Genomic DNA, 19481 nt, shown 5'->3' on the forward strand with positions numbered 1-19481 from the left:
GAGATAGAATTTCTGGATTTTTAAATTATTTTAGAAATAAGGCCAGCAGATTATTAATCAAAGGAAGGTTATGGCACACAATCATGGCAGAATCTCAAATATATGCTCTTCCAATAAGTAACTGACGTCAACCCATCATTATATTACTCTTGGACAGGGAAAATATCTCTATACCAGATCATTTCTAGCCTTAGGCTATCTTAAAAAAAAGGATCTGTTTTCATTCAAGCTTGAATAGAACTCATTGGATTTCCCTCTTAGTTGTAAGATTAGGTGTTGGACTCAGATCTGAAGAGTTAAAGCAATCTTATCAATAATGTCTTCAAGAAAAGTGGAGGAGACAGAATTTCAGTTGAGCTACTTAAACTCTAAAAGATAACATTACAGTGCTTCAGTCAATATGACTGACAATTTTGCACAGCTTTTCCTCCCTTAAGTCCAATCCATGCACAAGTCAAAACTGCATCCTTTGATGACATTGGTCCTCTTTGAGAACAAAAGCATTCACTATGCCAGAAAATTTGGAATATATAGTCCAGTGGACTGGAAAGATCAATTAATCCTAAAGAAGGGCAATGCTAAAGAAGGTTCAAATTACTGAACAATTGTGCTCATTTCACATATCAACAAAGTTATGCTTAAGATTCCTTAAGCTAGACTTGAGCAGTATGTGAATTGAGAATTTCCAGAAGAGCAAACTGGTTTTCTTTTTCTTTTTTTTTTAATTTTATTTTATTTAATAATAACTTTGTATTGACAGAATCCATGCTAGGATAATTTTTTTACAACATTATCCCTTACACTTGCTTATGTTTCGTTTTTTTTCCCCTCCCTCCCTCCACCCCCCCCCCAAGATGGCAAGCAGTCCTATATATGTTAAATATGTTGCAGTATATCCTAGATACAATACATATTTGCAGAACCGAACAGTTCTCCTGTTGCACAGGGAGAATTGGATTCAGAAGGTAAAAATAACTCGGGAAGAAAATCAAAAATGCAAATAGTTCACATTTATTTCCCAGTGTTCCTTCTTTGGGTGTAGCTGTTTCTGTCCATCATTTATCCATTGAAACTCAGTTAGGTCTCTTTGTCATAGAAATCCACTTCCATCAGAATACATCCTCATACAATATTGTTGTCGAAGTGTATAATGATCTCTTGGTTCTGCTCATCTCACTTAGCATCAGTCCATGTCGGTCTCTCCATTCATCTCTGTATTCATCCGAGCAAACTGGTTTTCAAAGGGGCAAAGGAACTAGAGACCAAATTATCAACATATGATAGATTATGGAGAAAACAAAAGAGTTCTAGAAAAAACAAAACAAAACATCTATTTCTGCCTTGTTGACTACACTAAAGCCTTTGACAGTATGGATCCTAATAAAATGTTGCAAGTCCTCAAAGAGATGGGAGTACCAGATCATCTTATTTCCTGACTAATCTGTTTGCTGGCCCAGAACCAACAGTTAAAACCAAACATGGAACAATACATTATTTTAAGATTGGAAAATATATATGACAAATCTGTATGTTGCCACTTTATTTAAGTTATTTGCAGAGAAGCATGATGAATATGGAAATGTTTAGGAGAATCATTTACAGATGAAAAAATTAAAGCCATTTCTAGTCATATGAAAAAAATGCTCCAAATCACTATTCATTAGAGAAATGCAAATTGAGACAAATCTGAGGTACCACTTCATACTTCTCAGATTGGCTGACAGGAAAAGATGATAAATGTTGGAGGGATGTAGGGAAAACTGGGACACTAATGTATTGTTGGTGGAGTTGTAAAATGATCCAGCCATTCTGGAGAGCAATATGTAACTCTGCCCAAAAAGCTATCAAATTGTGCATACCCTTTGATCCAGCAGTGTCTCTACTGGGTCTACATCACAAAGAGATTACAAAAGAAGGAAAAGAACCCAAATGTGCAAAAATATTTGTAGGGAAATGGAGTGGATGCCTATCATTTGGGGAATGCCTGAATAAGTTATGGTATATGAATGTTATAGAATATTATTGTTCTATAAGAAATGATGAATAAGCTGATTTCAGAAAAGCTTGGGAAGACTTAACATGAACTGATGCTGAGTGAACTGAGCAGAATCAAGAGAACATTTTACACAGTAACAAGATTATATGATGACCAACTGTGATAGACTTGGCTCTTTTCAACAATGTAGTGATTTAAGGCAATTTCAATAGATTTGTGATGGAAAGAAAGTACCATCTGCATCCAGAGAGAATTCTGCAGACTGAATGTGGATCAAAGTACATAGTATTTTCACCTTTGGTGTTGCTTTTTTTCTTTTTTCTTCTTTGTGGTTTTTTTCCCTTTTGATTTTATTTTTTCTTGCACAGCATGATGAATATGGAAATGTTTAGGAGAATCATACATTTTTTTTTACCTAAATTTTTTTTATTTTAATTTTATTTTATTTAATAATAACTTTGAATTGACAGAATCCATGCCAGGGTAATTTTTTACAACATTATCCCTTGCACTCGCTTATGTTTCAATTTTTCCCCTTCCTCCCTCCACCCCCCCCCCCCCCAGATGGCAAGCAGTCCTATATATGTTAAATATGTTGCAGTATATCCTAGATACAATACATATTTGCAGAACTGAACAGTTCTCCTGTTGCACAGGGAGAATTGGATTCAGAAGGTAAAAATAACTTGGGAAAAAAATAAAAAATGCAAATAGTTCACATTCGTTTCCCAGTGTTCCTTCTTTGGGTGTAGCTGTTTCTGTCCATCATTTATCCATTGAAACTCAGTTAGGTCTCTTTGTCATAGAAATCCACTTCCATCAGAATACATCCTCATACAATATCGTTGTTGAAGTGTATAATGATCTCCTGGTTCTGCTCATCTCACTCAGCATCATTCCATGTAGGTCTCTCCAAGCCTCTCTGTATTCATCCTGTTGGTCATTCCTTACAGAGCAATAATATTCTATAACATTCATATACCACAATTTACCCAGCCATTCTCCAATTGATGGGCATCCATTCATTTTCCAGTTTCTAGCCACTACAAACAGGGCTGCTACAAACATTTTGGCACATACAGGTCCCTTTCCCTTTTTTGGTATCTCTTTGGGGTATAAGCCCAATAGAAACACTGCTGGATCAAAGGGTATGCACAGTTTGATAACTTTTTGGGCATAATTCCAGATTGCTCTCCAGAATGGTTGGATTCGTTCACAACTCCACCAACAATGCATCAGTGTCCCCGTTTTCCCGCATCCCCTCCAACATTCATCATTATCTTTCCCTGTCACTCTAGCCAATCTGACAGGTGTGTAGTGATATCTCAGAGTTGTCTTAATTTGCATTTCTCTGATCAATAGTGATTTGGAACACTCTTTCATGTGAGTGGTAATAGTTTCAATTTCATCATCTGAAATTGTCTGCATATCCTTTGACCATTTATCAATTGGAGAATGGCTTGAGAGAATCATACATTTTTAATCTATAACAGATTGCTTGCTCTCTTGGGGAGAAGAGGAAGAAAAATTTGGAATATAAGATTTTGCAAAGGTCAATGTTGAAAATTATCTTTGCATATATTTGGAAAAAAGAACTAAGGATAAACGTATATGCAGAGGACAGCATGCAAAATTTAAGACTGGTTGAATAAAAAAAAAAAACTGGAATAAAAAAAACTGTGGGGAGTGGCAACTGGATGGAATCCAGCCTTTAACCTAAGAATGGCTGGAGCTGAATAGAATTGACCAGAGACTGGTGTGTCAGGGATTAAAGTAGTTTAATTAATTTCAGAGTGAGGAAAACACTTGCGGATGCCTTCCTCCCTCAGTCCCCCTTCTGAGAAGTAGTAACGTGGAGGGATAACGGTAGTAATTTATATAAGTGGGCTGATCCATGACATAAGCTCATTCTTGTCTTGATTAGCACTTTTCATTGCAGGTTCATGTATGGACAATGCAGGTGCTCCTATGTCCTATGGTAATACTCTCCAAGTTCATGATCTCACAGCGGGGTACAGACTCAAGAGGTAGCATGGTAGTACCTGGCTAGGTTCACTTTTACAAGAAACAGGAACAGTTAGCATGTCAAGAGATGTGATGGATTAACTGCTTCTGCCTCTCAAGTCCCTGAAAAACAGGGGGAACTCCCTCAATAAACACCTAGTGCTAGTCAAAGCAATACAATTTGCCAGTGTGAAATCATCTAGAGTGCAAAGGACTGTTATGTTAAGCTGAGTCAAAGGTTATGTACATTTTAGCGACTCAAAAGAGCTTTTGAAAAATGTACCATATAAACACAATTTTTTTTTTTTTGGGCTGAGGCAATTGGAGTTAAGTGACTTGCCCAGGGTCACACAGCTAGGAAATGTCACAAAATTATTTTCTAAGTCTGTCTGCAAAGAGTAACCTTGCTGATACATGTGACAAACTGAATAGAATGAGATGATCAATTTGAAGATAATGTTTTTATTAAGGGGGGAACTGTGGCAGTTAGTGAATTGGTCTTGGAATATACTAGTTAAATAATATAATATATTAAGGCACCAAGGACAAATAAACTCGGCTCCTATAGAGGAAAGGTTCAACACAGCAGGTGGGAGATGATCAGCCTGAGTAATATAATATAGAGTACTGGAATCACCAGAACAGGTTTCAAGCCCCCAAGTCCCCTAATTTAACTATGCAAATTAGAACAAGTCAGGGAAACCTTTCTAAGCCTGTTTCTTAATAAAATGCTGCTGCTTGCATTAGCTACCTCACACAGTGCTTTATAAATTGTTGATTTTTCCTTTTTCCAAGGATCAGATTTAGAGTTAAAGGAATTTAGAAGTTACCCAATTTTATATACCAGGACCCAGAAAAGTGTCGGCCTTGATTCCTCTCACTTCACATATCCAATCTGTTGCTAAGGTGGTTTCTACCTTCATGTCTCTTGTAACTGTCCTTCCTCTCTGCAGCCACCATACTGGTTCAGGCTCTTGTCCTTTAACTTAATTATTTCAAGAACCTTTTTTTGTTGATCTCCCAGCCTCAAGCTTCTCACTCCCATTCACCTCGATTCAGCTGCCAAAGTAATTTTCCTAATACATCTTCTGACCACATCACTCCTAGCGATTAACTCAATAAACTCCCATGGTTCCTCATTCCCGATAGGATAAAGTCTACAATCCTGTTTGGCTAACCCTCGCAGCCCGATTCCTTTCTCTTGTATACTTTTTATACTTCCTTCCCTACTTGGAAGCTGGAGTCTACAATCCAGCTATACTGGCTGATTTACTATTCTTTGTGCCTTTTCAATGTTTTTCCCCACATACTAGAAAAATTCTTCCTTCTTACCTATTGGTTTTCAGCTCCAATTTCACTTTCTGTAGGCCTTTTCCTGTCTTCCTACCACTGATGCTTTCCCATCTACTCTGTATATATCTTACAGTTTACAAGTTATCTTGTCTCATTAGAGTGTGAGCTATCTGAGGTTAGGAGCTGTTTTGCCTTTCTTTGTATTCTTAGTTTTTACATCAGTGTCTGAAGTCAGATCTTCCTGACTCCAGGCCCAGCACAGGTCTCCCTCATTTAAATCCAATTCACTTGCACATCCTGACATCACCTCCTTCTTCTGTGAGCAGTAGAAGCTGTCCCACACTGGGAATCTAATTGGAACTGGCCAGTTAAGCAACCACAGCTCTTTTCTTTTTTTCCTTTCCCTTCCATGTTCATATAAGTCTCATACCTTTATTTACTGGTTATCTGCCCAAAGAAATGTAAATTTTGATTATGGAAACCTCAAAAGATGTCTTAAGAGTTTCTGGCTAGGTTCATAATTTAAACTCAAAATTTATTGGCCTTATTTTATGAGCCCAGTCCATCCATTCATATTTTTTATTCATCTATCCTGAACAAATGATTGAACCAGAGGATTTCTGATTGGAAGAAATATAGCCTCCAATTTCAAATCCAGTGATTTTCCCTGGGGCACCACTCAATTACTGTTTGAGGCCATTTTGGAATAAAGTTGGGTCCATTTAAGGGGAGGCAAAAGCAACACAAAAGCCTGTTTCACTTTGTCAAAAACAAAGAATAAAAATTCTAACCTGGAGCTACAGAGAATTCTGAGCTCTTGCTACAAAAGCTGCTCTGAGATCTTTATTTTTAAAATTTCTGACTGAAAGATGTACCAGCACATCAAGTATACTATGACTATGATCCTTCTGTGGGTTTATTTTAGAATTTTAGAATAGATCCCAACAAAAAAGTGACCCAAGAGGCCTGTAAAGAATCAATGAAACCATCATATTTCAACCCTTGAGGTTTATTCAATACGATTTTCTTCCATTCTACACAACAAAAGTACAAACACAACATTATCTAAAATACTACAAAGATACAAAACTCAACACAGAAATTTTCTAGTATCGACTGTACAATAAAAGCCAAGAATGCAATTTACATTTTGCAAAATTAACCTGCTAGTTTTTCAAGAGGCCACAGCCTCAAAGGGCTGGCTCCTTGATGAGGCAGCACCCAAGGGCTGGCCTATAATCTGTTTACCAATTTTTGAGAGAGGTGGTCACTGGTGTGTGTAAAGAACCACTTACAGCAATGAGTAAGGAGTAAAATGAAAAAATCTATTTTTCCCAGGGTCTTCTGGACTTCAAAATCAGGAGAAAAAAAAATTCAAAGCAGCAGACTGACTGTTGGTCTTGCTTTAGCAGGAGATAAAGTGGAAATCAGCCTGGCCAAAAAGCAAGCATCAAGTCTTCATATTTGTCAAAAATTTACTTAGGGAGAAGGGGGGAAAAACACACACACACACAACACTGCCACTTTGGGGTGGACAGGGCTTGAGCATCTTGATCTTTTCTTTGCTTGATCTGGCTCTGCTGTTTTCCTGATTTTCTCAGAAGTTAACAGCTGAGCTTTCTGTTTGGGCCAGAAAAAAAGTATTTAGATCTGAATCTTCAATATTCCTGTGAGCCAAAATCAGCCTGAGAAATGAATTAAATTTGTTGTCTAGAAGCTTTCAAGGACAGGGAGACATCCAATGCATTAAACCTTTGCTAGTCAGTCCTTGGTTCCCATTTTTTCTCTCCCCTACCCTCAGTACAAATGCTCCAATATTGTTTGTATTGAATCAAATTTAAGTTACAAGTGAGAATAGCTGCCCTGCTTTATCGGGAAGAATTGGAGCTAGAGCGGCTGCGGTGGCGCCGGCGGCCTGGGGAGCGTGATCGTCGGCGGACAGGAGATCTGCGCCTAGGAGATCGGGACCTATTGGAAGGAGAAAACTGCATTAGACCAAACTGAAAAAGAGTGTTCAAGGATGTAAAACTTCTATATGGCTTCTTACATGGGACTTTAACTCTTAGCTCTTAAGATTGAGCCAATGAGGAAAATATTTTTTTCTTTTTTAAGAGTCTCCAGACAATGGGGCATCAAGATGGCATAGTAGATAGAGTATCAGCCCTGGAATGAGGAGGACCCTGGATTCAAATCTGGCTTCAGACATTTAATACTAGCCAAGTAACTCTGGGGAAGTCACTTAACTCCAATTATCTCACTTGGGGGGGAGAGGGAGGGAAGGGGGCAGAAGAGGAGAATCTCTGGAAGAAATTGCATTTTATTCTTTTCCAAGGTACAAAAGAAGTCAACAGGTAAAAAGTGCGCGCGCGTGTGTGTACTAAGGGATCACAATGTTTGTGTTTTACTACATAGGAAGTGTTACTGGGCAAATCAAACAAAAAACTCCAGTTTTTGGCTGTTGACTTCATCACTATCAACACAGTGAAGGCCAGATCTTTCTGAAGATACACAAAGGTTGGCTCTGACTCTACTACTTTTCTCTTATCCTTTATTTACTTCTTCCCTTTTATCTTCGAATAGCTGTCCCTATTAATTTTTGTTTTGTGAGGAACAACCATTCTTTTAAAAACCAAAATCTTGCGCTTAAACCTTTGAATTCTTTCCTAGCAAGTACTGAGTCCCAAAGATAGGACCTGTTAAGCAAGATTCTTAGTACTAAGTACATCCCCTCCTCCCCCCCATAACAAAGAATCTACTTTGTTTCCAATTCTTAGCTATCACAACAAAGCAGCCTAAACCTGCCTTTGTTAGGTCACATTTGTAGTATTACATGCACTTATGGATAACATATTTTTAAGAAATCTATTGCGGATCCTTAGAGCATCCAGAAAAGGACAATCAATTTAGTTAAGAATCTAAAAATCATGTCATGAAGACAGGCTAAAACAATAAAGACCACAGATTCATGAAAATGTTTACCTTCTCCTCATTCGTGGCGGTGATCTACGCCACATTGGGGGTGGTGGCAACATCCTTCTGGGTGGGCTAAATCGTCTGGGTGGGGGCCTGGGCCAGGGGGCCAGTACTGCAGTGGCTGTTATCTCCTGACCATCAATTTGTCCTGTTAAGAAAAGATCCATACTACATCAGACAATGAAACAAAAGACAAGTTACAGAGATCCTTCTCTGCTGTTAGGGCAGCTAGGTAGCTCAATGAATACCACACTAAGCCTGCAGTTAGGAAAAAGTGAGTTTGAATCCAGCTTCAGATGTTTACTAGCTGTGTAACCCTGGGCAAATCATTTGACCTGGTTTACCTCAATTTCCTCATCTTTAAAATGAGCCAAAGACAGGTCACAGAGACTTGGACAGACTGAAATAATTAACCAATCTCTGCCTTTCAATCCTTGTTTTGGATTAAATCCTAGACCAGTGGATCTAGAGGCTTCAGGTGGCAACAACAATCACCACTACCCCAATTTTTGCTTACATCCAGATTAGAGACCTCACTGGATCTCCATCTGCCAGCCCAATGACAATATATAACTAGCATAGGATATATTTAAAGGAATAGCTCAAGAATGACAGAAATATCATAGTAGCTACTATGATATCATCACCTATTTTACTTGAACAAATGGGGCATGGCTTTGAACTACTTTGGATTTTAATTTATAAATACTATCCAACGCTAAAGTACTGTTATGATTTATTGTAGCTAAGGAGAAAATCCACACGTGAGCATCAAGACTGAAATAAAATACAAAGAAACCTCAGTTAAAAATCCTTTCCAGACAAATTCTTAGATCAAGGTGATGATACTCTAACAAAAAAAGAAAATTTTAAATTTTTTTTTCACAATTTAATTAATATAAGACCAGGGCTTAGATTCAGAGGACACAAGAGGCAAAAATTCCTAAACCAGACGCAGAGGATAAAATCAGTAGCTTTCTCCTCTTCCTCTCTCCCTTTTTCAGTTTCCCTGTGGTGGTTCTTCACCACAATAAAGAAGGCATGCTTTTGTATGTCCAGAATGAAGTGTCAAAGAAGACAGTCAGTATGGTTTACTAGAAAGAAAAAGAACCTAGAAGATATTCCTATTCCTTGGACCTTGTTTCAAGTGTAAAATAAAGGAACTGGACTAAATAACTTTCTATATTGCTGGGCTACATAAGGCCTTGGACAAAAAATGCTTCATGCACCTCCCCATCTTGTACGGTAGCCCTGTCTCCTTTCCTATGTACCTTCTTGGTTCTAAAATAAATCCCTATGCCTCCCATATGACTTCTAAAATATTTATATTTTTAGATTAGATTCCTGTCAATAAGATGTATTGTTAGAACATAGCCTCTTAATAATAAAGACATTGCTTTATCCTCTGGGCCTATACTCCAGAAACTGCACTGGATATTAGCATTACCCCACAACTTGACATTCTTATTTCTAGCTGAACAAAATAGTTCATTTTATTTAACAAAAGTAGCCAAGATGTATTTGGCTGTACTCCAAGTTCTGGAAGGAAGTCTTCCTTCTCAGTGTACAAGTCGTTTCATGTGGAAAAATAACCAGACCTGAGTGGACAGTATAATCTTGTTTGGAGGTTAGTGTTTCCCAGGTTTCCTCCAGCCATTTTAGGTGCCTTCCGCAAACCCTGAACAATAAGGATCTGGAAAGGATGAGGAGAGGTGGACAAACAAGGTCACATATGATCCCTGTTTTATGACAAACTGCAATCCATAGGTTAGATAGGAAGGATTACAAAACCAATTTTACCTCGTGTACACAGGTTGACTAAATGATTCTAAGTAAGGGGAATGAAGGGGAGAGTAAAGGCTAAGAGCAATGGACTATGTATACCCAGGTAGGGCAGGTAAAGGGGATGCCAACTGGACCATGTTGAACAGAACACCAGAAAGTATGAAGAGAAATGGAGGGCGCAGACTATTCAGAATACAATATACAAGACTAATTCAAGGGGAGAGCTGGAGGAAGAGCCAAGGGGGGGCAGTTGGATCAACTTGCTCATAAGTAACTTGGGGCTGAATCAGGGCAGCAGACCAGGTATCAGGAAAGATTCAAGTTTAAATCTGACCCCAAATACTAGCTACATGATTGGGCAGAAGCATCACTGAATCTCTGCCTGTCTTAGCTCCCTTTTAAATAAAATATTACCTTGCTCCTAGGACTGTGAGAACAAAATACTATTAGAGGCACTTTAGAAACTTTAAGAGACTAAATTATTGCTAGCTATCAGTAAATACAAGAAAAGGTAAGATGGTAGTGCTGTGAAAGCAGGACCATTAGAGCTTTCTGAAGTGAGAAGTCTGGAGTAAAGAGGTGACAGAGGAGGCAGTTTTATTATGACCTTTGCCAGAGAGGCAAAAATGAGAAGCTAGAAGCAAATTAAAGGCCTATTCTCTAGCCTAAAGACTTACCTCCATCCATGTGCTTCAATGCCTTCTCAGCTTCATCTGGATTTTCAAACTCCACATATGCATAGCCTTTAGATAAATGAGGATGCATTCTTTCTACAGGCATATCAATCATTTTAATTTTCCCATAAGTGGAAAATATTTCCATGATGTGATCCTAGGAGATATCACATAGAAATACAAGGAGATACATACATAAATAACTATTACAAAGGCAGTACAGATGCTTTCTGCAATTCCCATCAAATTCTCATGTGAATGTTTCCTACCTATAGGGTAATCACCTGGCATCTTACCAGGGGTTTGAAAGTGTTATAATTCTTAAAAGCAAAAGTCTAGAACAGATCCCAGTCATACTTTTATAACTGACATGGAGATAACTAAATTCCATCCTTCAAACAAGGGAGTAGGTCCCTGGAAGGAGGAGCAATTTACCAGGTTTAAAATCTCATGACTGTTATGTTGGTGACATGTTGGGTGACATGCCAAAGGGCAGCATGATGGATTGGAAAAGAAGTTCTAGATTCAAATCTCAGTTCTGCCATTTACTCAGGCAAGTGCTTTAACCTCTGATGCTCAGTTTTCTCATTTGTAAAATTACAAGTGTGGATAGAATTTTTTCTTAAAGTCTTAAGTTTTTATTAATTTCTATCACCATAGTTATCCTCCATCTCTCTCCTAGAGAGTCACACTGTATAACAGCTTTTTTTAAAGAGGAAAAAAATAATCACTGTAACTGAATGATACACTGAAAAGTCGGAAGACACGCAGTGTGTAACACTTGTGGATTTACTACTTCCAAGAAGGGGCAAATTGGGGCTGTCCTTTCAAAGTTCTTCATTCAAGTCCCATTTGACTGTTCTAATTTTGTGAGTCATTTTTTATTTTTTAGTGTGGTGATGTTTTTTCTGTTTACATTGTTTTTGTATATATTGTTTTCTTGGCTCTGCTCAGCTCATATCCATCTTTCCATACTTTTCTGTGCTCATCATATTTCTTTTCTTATAGCACAGTAATAATCATTGCATTTACAAACAACAATTTGTTTAGCCAACTCCCTGTTGGGCTTCTACTTTGTTTCCAATTCTTAGCTATCACAAAAAACATTGCTACAAGTATTTGATATATGGGAACTTTCTTATCAAAGGCTTCCTTGACATCTACAATTAGTAATGAAATCTCTAGTCATAAGGGTACCGACATTTTAGTCACTATCTATTGCCATTTTTATCATTTTTACCAATATGCAGGAGGTGAGGTGAAACAAGAGTTATATTGATTTTCATTTCTCTATTAGAGACCAAGAATCTTTAAAAAAAAAAATGTGGTTGTGAATACTGTGCAGTTTTTCTTTTGAAAACTTCATATCCTTTGGTTATTTATCTCTTGGATGGTGGCTATTAGTCTTACATAGTTTTGTTTTTCTATCTTAAGATACCAAATTTTTACGCAAAGAAATTTGATACAGATTTCCTTCCTCACCCGATCCTTTTTTATCCTAGGTTCATTAATATTGTCTGTGTAGAAGCTTTTGTTTCATGTAACCAAATGTATCTATTTTGCCTTTTGTGATTATTATTTCTCTCTTGTTAAGAATGTATCTCTTACCCACAACTGGGAGAGGGATGTTTTCTTTCTCTTCTTATTTTTGACAGTACAGTATGATTTTTAATATTAAGTTTTCATATCTATTTAGAATGTTTCATTAAGGATGGCATTAAAAATAGGGTTTTAACACATTGTCCAATAACTTGTTTTTTAAAAAAGTTAAGGACTTTTGGGGTAGAAGTTATTCACATCTCTTTGGTTCTATGTTTATAGTTCAATGATTACCAAGGGGATTAATCTAAATTTTTCTGACTGTTGTTTATATTTAAGAGAAGCCCAATAAAGGGTCTATTTGTAAACATTCTAAAATAAATTAATTTAATTGAAAAAACCATACTCCAAATAGGACTTTTGGAAGAAGAGGAGAAAGGCTGGAAATGAAAATAAAACAAAAGTCCTACTTAAAAAAGATTATAAGGTCTATTAATAGTTCAAAAAGTTCATTAGTTTGGAAATCCTTAGCTTCTGAATCAAGAATGTCCTGAATCTAAAGAATGAGATTATAAATAAATTGGAAGAGCATAGGATAGTTTACCTCTCAGACCTGTGGAAGAGGGAGGAATTTATGACCAAAGAAGAACTAGAGATCACTACTGACCACAAAATAGAAAATTTTGATTATATCAAATTGAAAAGTTTTTGTACAAACAAAACAAATGCAGACAAGATTAGAAACAATAAACTGGGAAAACACATGTTTACAGTCAAGGTTCTGATAAAGGACTCATTTCCAAAATATATAGAGAATTGACTCTAATTTATAAGAAATCAAACCATTCTCCAATTGATAGTCAAAGGATATGAACAGAGAATTCTCAGATGAAGAAATTGAAACTATTTATAGACATATGAAAATATGTTCCAAATCATTATTAATCAGAGAAATGCAAATTAAGACAACTCTGAGATACCACTACACACCTGTCAGATTGGCTAGAGTTACAGGGAAAGATAATGAGGAATGTTGGAGGGGATGTGGGAAAACAGGGACACTGATACATTATTGGTGGAATTGTGAACACATCCAGCCATTCTGGAGAGTAATTTGGAACTATGCTCAAAAAGTTATCAAACTGCATACCCTCTGATCCAGCAGTGTTTCTACTGGACTTATACCCCAAAGAGATACTAAAGAAGGGAAAGGGACCTATATGTGCCAAAATGTTTGTGGCAGCCCTGTTTGTAGTGGCTAGAAGCTGGAAAATGAAAGGATGCCCATCAATTGGAGAATGGTTGAGTAAATTGTGGTATATGAACGTTATGGAATATTATTGTTCTGTAAGGAATGACCAGCAGGATGAATACAAAGAGGACTGACAAGACTTACATGAACTGATGCTAAGTGAAATGAGCAGAACCAGGAGATCATTATATACCTCAACAATGATACTGTATGAGGATGTATTCTGATGGAAGTGGATCTCTTTGATAAAGAGAGCTAATTTAGTTTCAATTGATCAAGGATGGACAGAAGCAGCTACACCTAAAGAAAGAACACTGGAAAATGAATATAAACTGCTTGCATTTTTGTTTTTCTTCCCAGGTTTATACCTTCTGAATCCAATTCTCCCTGTGCAAAAAGAAACTGTTCAGTTTTGCACACATATATTTTATCTAGGATATACTGTAACCTATTCAACATGTAAAGGACTACTTGCCATCTGGGGGAGGGGAAACATTGTAACAGAAGTGAATGCAAGGGATAATGCTGTAAAAAATTACCCTGGCATGGGTTCTGTCAATAAAAAGTTATTTAAAGAATAAATAAAATAAAATAACCTTGGGCAAAATAATAATAATAATTAAAAAAAGTCTTGAATCACTTAACAATCTATCACATGTGAAACTAATCAATCATGGTTTACTTCACTGAGAGCAACTTCTCCCCCTATTTCTAAATCCAAAAGTTGTCCCGTGACTCACCACTGGAAATATCCAGGAAATACTAACTTTAATATAAACATTGCAGAGGGACAAGAATCCGAAGTGGGTACTTAATAAGATAGGTCAGATGTTTAACTCAACTCATTTTAAAGGTAAGAAAACAGTGTCAGTCACACAAAAGTAGAATTGGGGTCTGAAACCCAGGTTGGTGCATTCTAAATTCAAGGTTTTTTCCTAGAACAGTGTTTTGAAATTGGTATTATATTGCATAATATCTATTACTTTCTTATGTCATATGTAGAATTGGCTAGCACAACTAAAATTAATTAGTTTTTAACTCCTAGGACCAAGCAACTCCCTGAAAGTAGGACACATACAAGTAAATGGTGTCTCAATGACTGCTCCCAAGGCTAAATTTCTTACCTTCGTCACATTTCTAGTAAGCCTTCCAATATGTACTTTGGTGGGTTTGGGTGAAGGACTTCGTCTCTTCCGTTCTTTTTCATCCCTTTTAGGTGGTTTTGATCTGATTCAAAAAATACCAGACATTCCATCAACCTCTCAATTATATCACACAATAATTACAATTTCCCTATATCTTTAAGATGATGCAGAATTTCAAAGCACATGGTGACATGGTTCCACTTTAGTTTACAATTAGTGTTTTATTTTTTTCCTTATTTATTCTTAATATTCTTTTAAAAAACACTTAGTTCCAAATTCTCTTCCTCCAACTCCTCCGCTACCCATCAAGAAGGCAAACAATGTGACAATTATACAATGAAAAATTATGCAAAACATTCCCATGTTAGTTGTCCCATAAACAATCTAAAAACTTCCCCTTCGCTTCATTTCTTATAGTGTACTAGGATACAAATAATGTTTTCAAAAGAAGCCTTTTCCACTAGATAATAACATGCAATTTCTGGTAATCCCAAAGAGACTGCACAATTTTACTGAATGTAAAAAGTCCTTAAAAGACTTTTTTTCTTTATTTAGATCATGGAAGGCAATTACTCTTAGGATTGTTTTGTCTTTTTGTATCCCCAGTGTGTAGCACAGTGCCTGGGTTATAGTGGATACTTAATAAATGAATGATTGATTTTTAAAAATCTGATCACTTTCTAGCCTATCAGGCTGCCAAATAATAGTTAATATTATGTCAAATATTCTGACTCTAGGGTAAAAAAAAAAACATATATATATATATCACCCACACTCAAATTTTAAAAAATAGAAGAAAAAAAATTGGTAACTTTTCTCAGCTTACCAATCACCACATCACCCACCAACTGGCTACAGAGTATAATAGAAGAGACAGGAGAGATTTAGGCTAACACTCACTTGGAACGGGACCGCCTCCTATTGTCATGCCTTCTTCTAGAGGGACTTGGAGATCCAGAGGAACTGCTGGAACTGGAACTTCGGGAGGTGCTAGAACTTCCAGACCGGCTAGATGCAGAAGAAGAGCTGGAACCACTGCTAGAGCCAGTGCTAGTACTAGAGCCAGAGCTGGAGGTGGAACTGGATCGAGACCTGCTGAGTAATGAGGTGGAGAGGAGTAAAAAGGCCACAGGCTGAGTAGAAACGGGAAAAGAATAATTTTCAAACTGCAATTAGAAGATCTTAGGCTCAATGATAATGCTCTTAAAGAGAGAAGTCCACAGTTTATTTTACTACTCTTTAGGGAATAATATTACTTCTAATACCCACAATGTCTCTATTTGTTTGATTGATGAAGAAATTTAAGAAGAAACATTTAAGGTGAGGCCAAACTCCTGAGCAATAACAGGAAATCAACCACATGTTCCAAAGAGAAGAAATCTAAAGGTTAGTACTTAGTCAATGGTATGGAGAATGAGAACTATACTTAATTCTCCCGCCATATATACAAATTGAACAGGTCTAAAAATAGAATTTATATTACAGACTGATTAATAGCAATGTTCATCAAAACAAATAAGCCTGAGAATCACACACCTTGCCACACTAACATGGAAGAGAATTAGCCCTAACTCTACTAACTCCCTACAGTCAAAAAGCCTATCTTTAAAAGTTTTTCCAAGAGACAACAGGCCACCAGAACACTGTTTATCTGTCATATGAAGAGGCTGCCAACTAGAAATCACCCCTGTAATCAGACTATATCTGCATTCAGTTCTCCCCAGCTCATGTAAATAAATAAAATAAACAGAAATCCTTAAAACAAAAAACAAACTCAACACAAAACAAAAAATAATCCCCACCTGGAGGTGCTGCTACCACTGGAGGCACTGCGCCTCTTACGAGCTTTGTCTCTTCCACGGTCCTTTTCACTTGATTCTTTAGTGGCCCCTTTATCTTTAGACCGATCCTTTGACTTGTCATCTGTTCTATCTTTACGTTTGGTGGGAGAGGGAGCCCTAGAGAGGGGGAAAAGTCTGTGAGAATTATGCCACTTCCAACCACAGCCTGAAACAATATGCCACAGCTTAAAAGACAGGGCATCCAAAAGCTTGCAGGGATCCCAGTTAATTACAGGGCAAAACGACCACTTGTTTATGGAAGCTTTCACTAAGAACAAGCAAACAATTCCAACTTTTGCCCTTCCTGAGGGATCCCTAGCAATGGCTATCCCAAAATTAGCACTAGAAAAAGCTGACAGAAGGATTACCGAGTGCTGGACTTTTTATTATTTTCTTTGACTCCTAGCAAGCTCTTCTTTTTCATTCCTGATAAATCCATTCTCCCCTTCTGAGGTGGTTCAAAGCAGTACTGGATAAGTACTCACTTATCTGAGCTCTCACTTCTAACTCCTTGATTCTGAGAACCGATCCCTAATCGAATTTACTCCATAGAGCAGCCTAATAACAAGATAAAAGGATTTAAAAAGAATCAAAGGCAACAAATCTATTTTGCAGTAAAAAAAAAAAAATTCAGCAGTGTGGAGATAGGGTAAAGAGGTGAAAGAAAGACCATGGATTTAACACCACATACATTGAATGTTCTAGCAGAATGCTGCAGAACAAACAGGCTGAGGAAGAAGCTAATCACAGGGATAATTCCATCTCACACAGGCTTTCTCTTGACTCTAAAGGAGTTTTCACCTTACCCTGGTATTTTCTTATCAAAGCAGACTTGGAGGAAGGGGAGTGAGAGGAAAAGGAAGATATCCTTCATAGGTGGCAAGCTCCATTTCACCAAGGGAAGGTGAAAAGCTTCTTTACCTCCCCCTCCCCCCGCGCCTTTGGAATACAATTTAGTCATCACATAGAAGACAAGAGCACAAACCACCAGGGCTCTCTAGATTACAGGAGACCTATTCTTGGTTCGATTCTTGCTAAGTTTATTGCCGTAATTTAAACATAGAAAATCCTGTTATAACAGACTACTACCACTTCAGGGTTAAGAAATATTGATATTAAAGCATTTAATATCAACCTAATGAAAGCTTTAAAGTTTCTGTTTACATTAAAAGCTAATACAATTATCCCTTAAAATATCTATCTTCTTACCTTTCTTCCCTTTAAATATGTGAATGGATACTTTCTGTTTTTAATTTACTATCTGAACATATCCCTTCCCCAGACTCCCAAGGAGCCTTCTCTTTTAACAAAGATTAAAAAATATTATTTTAAGATGCTATGACTTTATTCCATAGAGAACTACCAGATGAGGAAGATGCAGGCTGGCATCTTCTTTGAAATTTCTAATTTTAAAGAGTTGTCTAGAACGCTTGAGAGAGAAATGACTTGCCCAGGATGAGAAAGTCAGCATCTGTCAGTCAAGATACAGAGCTTGAAGGCAGTTCTTCCTGGCTTTGAGGACAGCTCTAGGCCAAGTGCTCTTCACTAAGGAATCTTAAAATTCTTACAATCAGGTATCACATGTTTTATGTGAGATTCAGTAATTGAGCTTATTTACATAAAACTGATACACCTGTTCCAACCTCCACTTCTTAAAATTGGAAGCCCAGATCTGAGTTGGGGCTAGTACATTGACTACACCTGGCACTTGTATATATTGGGTATTCTATCTGGGAAACAAAACACTATTTTAGTCCAGGGCCCATTTTTATACTTGCCATCCCTGGAATGACTGGCAAAAGCAGAAGACTGCACCAAAGTGTAGAGAAGAACCCTTGACCTTTGCAGTCGGAGCCAAGCAGCTCTGGATATATGATTAGAGAGAAAAAGGCAGGAGGATATCTGAATCGAGGATCCCGTTTTAACAATTTAACAGCTGGCAGGACAAACTGTAAGGTGTGAGGACATGACAAGAGTAAACAGGTTTCTTTCCATTCGCATCAAATTAGGAAATGGGCATTTCTCCCTTTGAGAGTCTTTTAAATGCAAATCCGTCCTCAACTTGGACAGTTTCTAGAAGAACCCACACACAAATGCCAGCAATAAAATGCCTCGGACGTCTTTGAGACTGTGGACTCTGAGTAAACTAGACTGACCAGTCTTCTATGCAGATAGTGATCACCCACCTAACAAACAATTAGGTAAATTTTATCTCAACAGGGGCTTATATTCAGGTGCCAAAATGAAAGGATATAGGAGGCTCCTGTTACATAAAAAAAATCTTTCAAACCTAAGCTCTCAGTTACTTCCGTCTTCCCTAAAAGGGCTACCTTACAGTTTGTCCTCTCAAAGTCTAAGCCTTCAGAGACGCTCATTTTTAATTTTTCTTTAAATTTTGAAGCTTAAGCTAGCTCAATTTTCACGTGAAATAATCACAAAAAGCTCTGGGAAAGAGCCAGGTTCGGTGGGGCAAGCTCCCCGCCCCCCCCCCGACATTACCCGTTTGCTCCGGCCCTTCCTTCTCCGGCATTACTGCTGACCTCTCGCTAATGGGCTTGCCCGGTCTCGGGCCTCTCGCCCCCTCCCCGCGTCCCCCACGACCTCCAGCCAGGCCGCCACCCCGCCCCGGCATCCCCGGCTTCCTTCCCTCCAGCTTCGGGCCCCCTCCCTCCGTCCTTTGGCTCCTCCCCCTAGGGCCAGGCCGGGGCCCGCTTTCTTTCTCAAACCACGATCCCGTCGGGTCCATCCGGGACTCCTTCCGCCCGTGAGGCGCTGGTCCATGTCCGCCATCCACCTTCCAGGGGATGGCGGCCGGCCCCAGGCAAGCGCGGGGCGGACAGAGCCCCGGATGGGGCCGGATTCTTCTCCACACTTACATCTTCTTAAGTCCAGCGCCTCCACTGCCCGTTCCTCCTCCCGCACTCTCCGGCGACCAGAAATGACGCTGCGCGTAAGGGCGGGAAGACAGAACGCTGCGCA

General features: G+C 38.1%; 1 protein-coding gene across 3 annotated transcripts; it reads right to left on the reverse strand.

Annotated features, from left to right (window-relative positions):
• Window positions 1-6281: 6281 nt before the first annotated feature.
• RNPS1 (RNA binding protein with serine rich domain 1) lies at window positions 6282-19467 on the reverse strand. Of its 3 annotated transcripts, none has more exons than XM_051969542.1 (8): window positions 19379-19467; window positions 16871-17060; window positions 16464-16619; window positions 15562-15753; window positions 14641-14743; window positions 10729-10882; window positions 8273-8414; window positions 6282-7261 (listed from the first exon to the last, which is right to left on the reverse strand). In XM_051969542.1, exons 2-8 carry the CDS (start codon window positions 16939-16941, stop codon window positions 7162-7164), a joined length of 918 nt encoding a protein of 305 aa, XP_051825502.1. In that variant the 5' UTR covers window positions 16942-17060; window positions 19379-19467; the 3' UTR covers window positions 6282-7161. The 3 variants fall into 3 exon arrangements, with proteins under 3 accessions (XP_051825502.1, XP_051825500.1, XP_051825501.1); XM_051969540.1 differs by having other exon boundaries at window positions 15562-15756; XM_051969541.1 differs by lacking the exon at window positions 19379-19467 and adding an exon at window positions 19002-19020 and having other exon boundaries at window positions 15562-15756.
• Window positions 19468-19481: the final 14 nt, after the last annotated feature.

This window comes from Antechinus flavipes, chromosome 1, assembly GCF_016432865.1.
Source record: "Antechinus flavipes isolate AdamAnt ecotype Samford, QLD, Australia chromosome 1, AdamAnt_v2, whole genome shotgun sequence".
NCBI classification, from domain to species: domain Eukaryota; kingdom Metazoa; phylum Chordata; class Mammalia; order Dasyuromorphia; family Dasyuridae; genus Antechinus; species Antechinus flavipes.